This window comes from Tarenaya hassleriana, unplaced genomic scaffold, assembly GCF_000463585.1.
Source record: "Tarenaya hassleriana unplaced genomic scaffold, ASM46358v1 Cleome90, whole genome shotgun sequence".
NCBI lineage: Eukaryota > Viridiplantae > Streptophyta > Magnoliopsida > Brassicales > Cleomaceae > Tarenaya > Tarenaya hassleriana.
In genome coordinates, this window is record NW_010971390.1 from 117,204 (window position 1) to 119,767 (window position 2,564).

Below are 2,564 nucleotides of genomic sequence, written 5' to 3' on the forward strand. Positions count from 1 at the left end.
CACGTATCTATTCAACCATTACGTGAACAAAATCTAATTTCAACGAGTAAGAAAAAAAAATTATCAAAAAAACAAAAAAACAAAATAAAATAAAATAAGGTATGGTAAATCTGAAAGATGTCAATATGGTGCGTGGACCGTAAATCGTATTTCAAGAAGAACTCGGACACGTCTCTCGTCTCATGACACTATCTGCCTGTTTCCCTTCCTCGTTTCGACCACTAGTCGTATGAAAATTAATAATTCATTACAATAATTCCTGCCCAATTTACGAACACCATTTATTTTTACCACGTGGTCTGATATTGGTGATTCATATTTGAAGGATATATAATATTACAAATATGCTAGTTTATAAATCAAAAAATAAAACTCTATACTTTTTCCAATAAATGTTTTTCATCAAGAACAATTTTCAATAGAGAATTTTATAAAAAAAACAATTTTCAATAGAGAGGGTTGTAAAAAAATTCCAATAGAGAATATATAATAGTAGTCGATGATTTAAGATACCCACAGCCCACATGCAATTAATTAAAGAAATATTGTAATTGTGGATAATAATTTGGTTAATCATAGCTCAGTATACCCATATGTATGTGTGTGTATATATGTATATCTCTTTTGAAAAGAAAAAAAAAAAGGAAAACAGAGAGAGAGAGAGACCTGAAACGGCGTCGCGGAATTCGCCGTTGATGAAAAGCTTCGTGAATTTGATTGCCGGAAACTTCGCCGCCGAGCCTCCGTTGTGATTTCCGCTCTCCATCTCTCTCTCTCTCTCTCTCTCTAGAATTGGAGATGCCGATTGCCGAGACATGACGAGCATGAGCGTATTTATAGTGAAATCATGGGGTTGACACGTCAGCAATAACAGTGGTAGTATCGGGTTTAAATTTTTGTTAAGTTCTTTTTTTTTCTTTTTCTTTTTATATATCTTTCAGTATCAACATATACGATAAGGGGTGAATCAGGAAAATAGTAAATTCTGATCATACTTTCCTTTTATTTAATATAAATAAATAGATAAATACTTGTAAATCATTAATTGCATTTTGGCCTTACATATCTTCTAGACTCTCTCTCTTTTTCTCAAGTCAATCATTAGGGTGGAAAATTCCTAAAAATTATTTAATATGGATTTCCATATTTTGTTAGGGATGGACACGGGTCGGGTACCTCTAATTTTTAGAAAATCCTGTCTCGTCTTCATTATCACGGGTTTTACAAAAATATTATCTCAATCTTGGCTTCATAAAATCCGGATACTTGTACTCGGGTTTAATGAGATTCTCGGTATTGTACTCGCGGGTACCCGGACCCATACGATTTATAAAATTTTGAATTATAGATATAGAAAATACAAATAAGAGAGGTCAAAGTATAAAGAGAAAAATTCACGATGAAGAGAGATGAGTAAAATTTTGAGAGAGAGATGATGGTTGATCCGGTTACATAGAATAAGATTTGGAATGATGAAATTTTTGTATAGAAAGGTTTAGAACATAAAAAAATTGAACTAAAATAAAAGTATTTTAATAAATAATAAGAATAATTTAGACAAAAATATTATAGATATAAAGTATATTTTAGATTTTTAATAAATATACCGGATACCCCCGGGTACCCCTTGTAAAATAATTGAACCCCCACTCGGATTCGAGGGTCAAAAACTTAGTCTTATTAATACTTGATCTCATCATCGTTAATATTCGGATACCCTTTATTCGGATACTTGTTAAGTTGGGTACCTTCAAACCCCGGGTTACGGGTTAAAACGCCCACCCCTATATTTTGCCATGTGATTTTGAATTAGTTTTATGTTATCAAATACAAAAAAAAATGTATTCTCCCTCAATTTTTCATGGGCTGTATTAATTATTATTTCATCTCTTTTTTTTTTCAAATATATACTTCATTATATTTGGATTTCATTTCACCAGGTTAATTGGATTTTTTAGTTATAGGAAAAAGTTATATTTTGTATCACATATCGACAGTAAATAATATATCAAACTATTGAAAATTATAAAAAGTTTCAATTCGTATATAATTTAGTTTTTAGATTGAATTTGTCTGAATAAAGTTTCCTTAGATTTATCTATTTTTATGGATAGGAATTAAGGATCTAAACTCTATATAAAGTGAAACTCTTCATAATCAATCAATATAAATACTTGAATTAATTTGGAATACTTGAACATAGACTAAGGTAGTGACGTGAGACAGAAGGTTTCCGAAAAGGGTATGCTCCATAAACAAAAAAAAAAAAGCCTATTTATATAAACAAAAATAAAAATAAAAATGGTCTTAGACTCTTAAATATTGTTCTATATTTTGGAAATTATCCAATAAAAAAAAACAAAAAACGTAGCTAACCATGATATATATATATATATATATAGTCCTTTTATTTGTTTCGAGTGCTGAGGGGATATAGAACTAAGCTATGAAGGTTCATCTTGTTGATGTTCTTTGCAGTAATATTCCACAGCATTCTGAATAAGTTACTTTGTTGATGCAGGGAGAGACAATAATAGACCGTATTGTTACAATAGCTCCTGGTG

General features: G+C 30.3%; 1 protein-coding gene across 1 annotated transcript in view; it reads right to left on the reverse strand.

The window, feature by feature from the left end:
* The window catches only part of LOC104804582 (aldehyde dehydrogenase family 2 member C4), a 4,175-nt gene extending 3,362 nt beyond the window's left edge, over positions 1–813 (reverse strand). Inside the window, exon 1 of the mRNA XM_010528896.2 lies at positions 667–813. Within this exon, the coding sequence (XP_010527198.1) occupies positions 667–766 (100 nt within the window). The 5' untranslated portion in view covers positions 767–813. The remainder of the gene's footprint in view (positions 1–666) is intronic.
* Between the last annotated feature and the right edge of the window lie 1,751 nt (positions 814–2,564).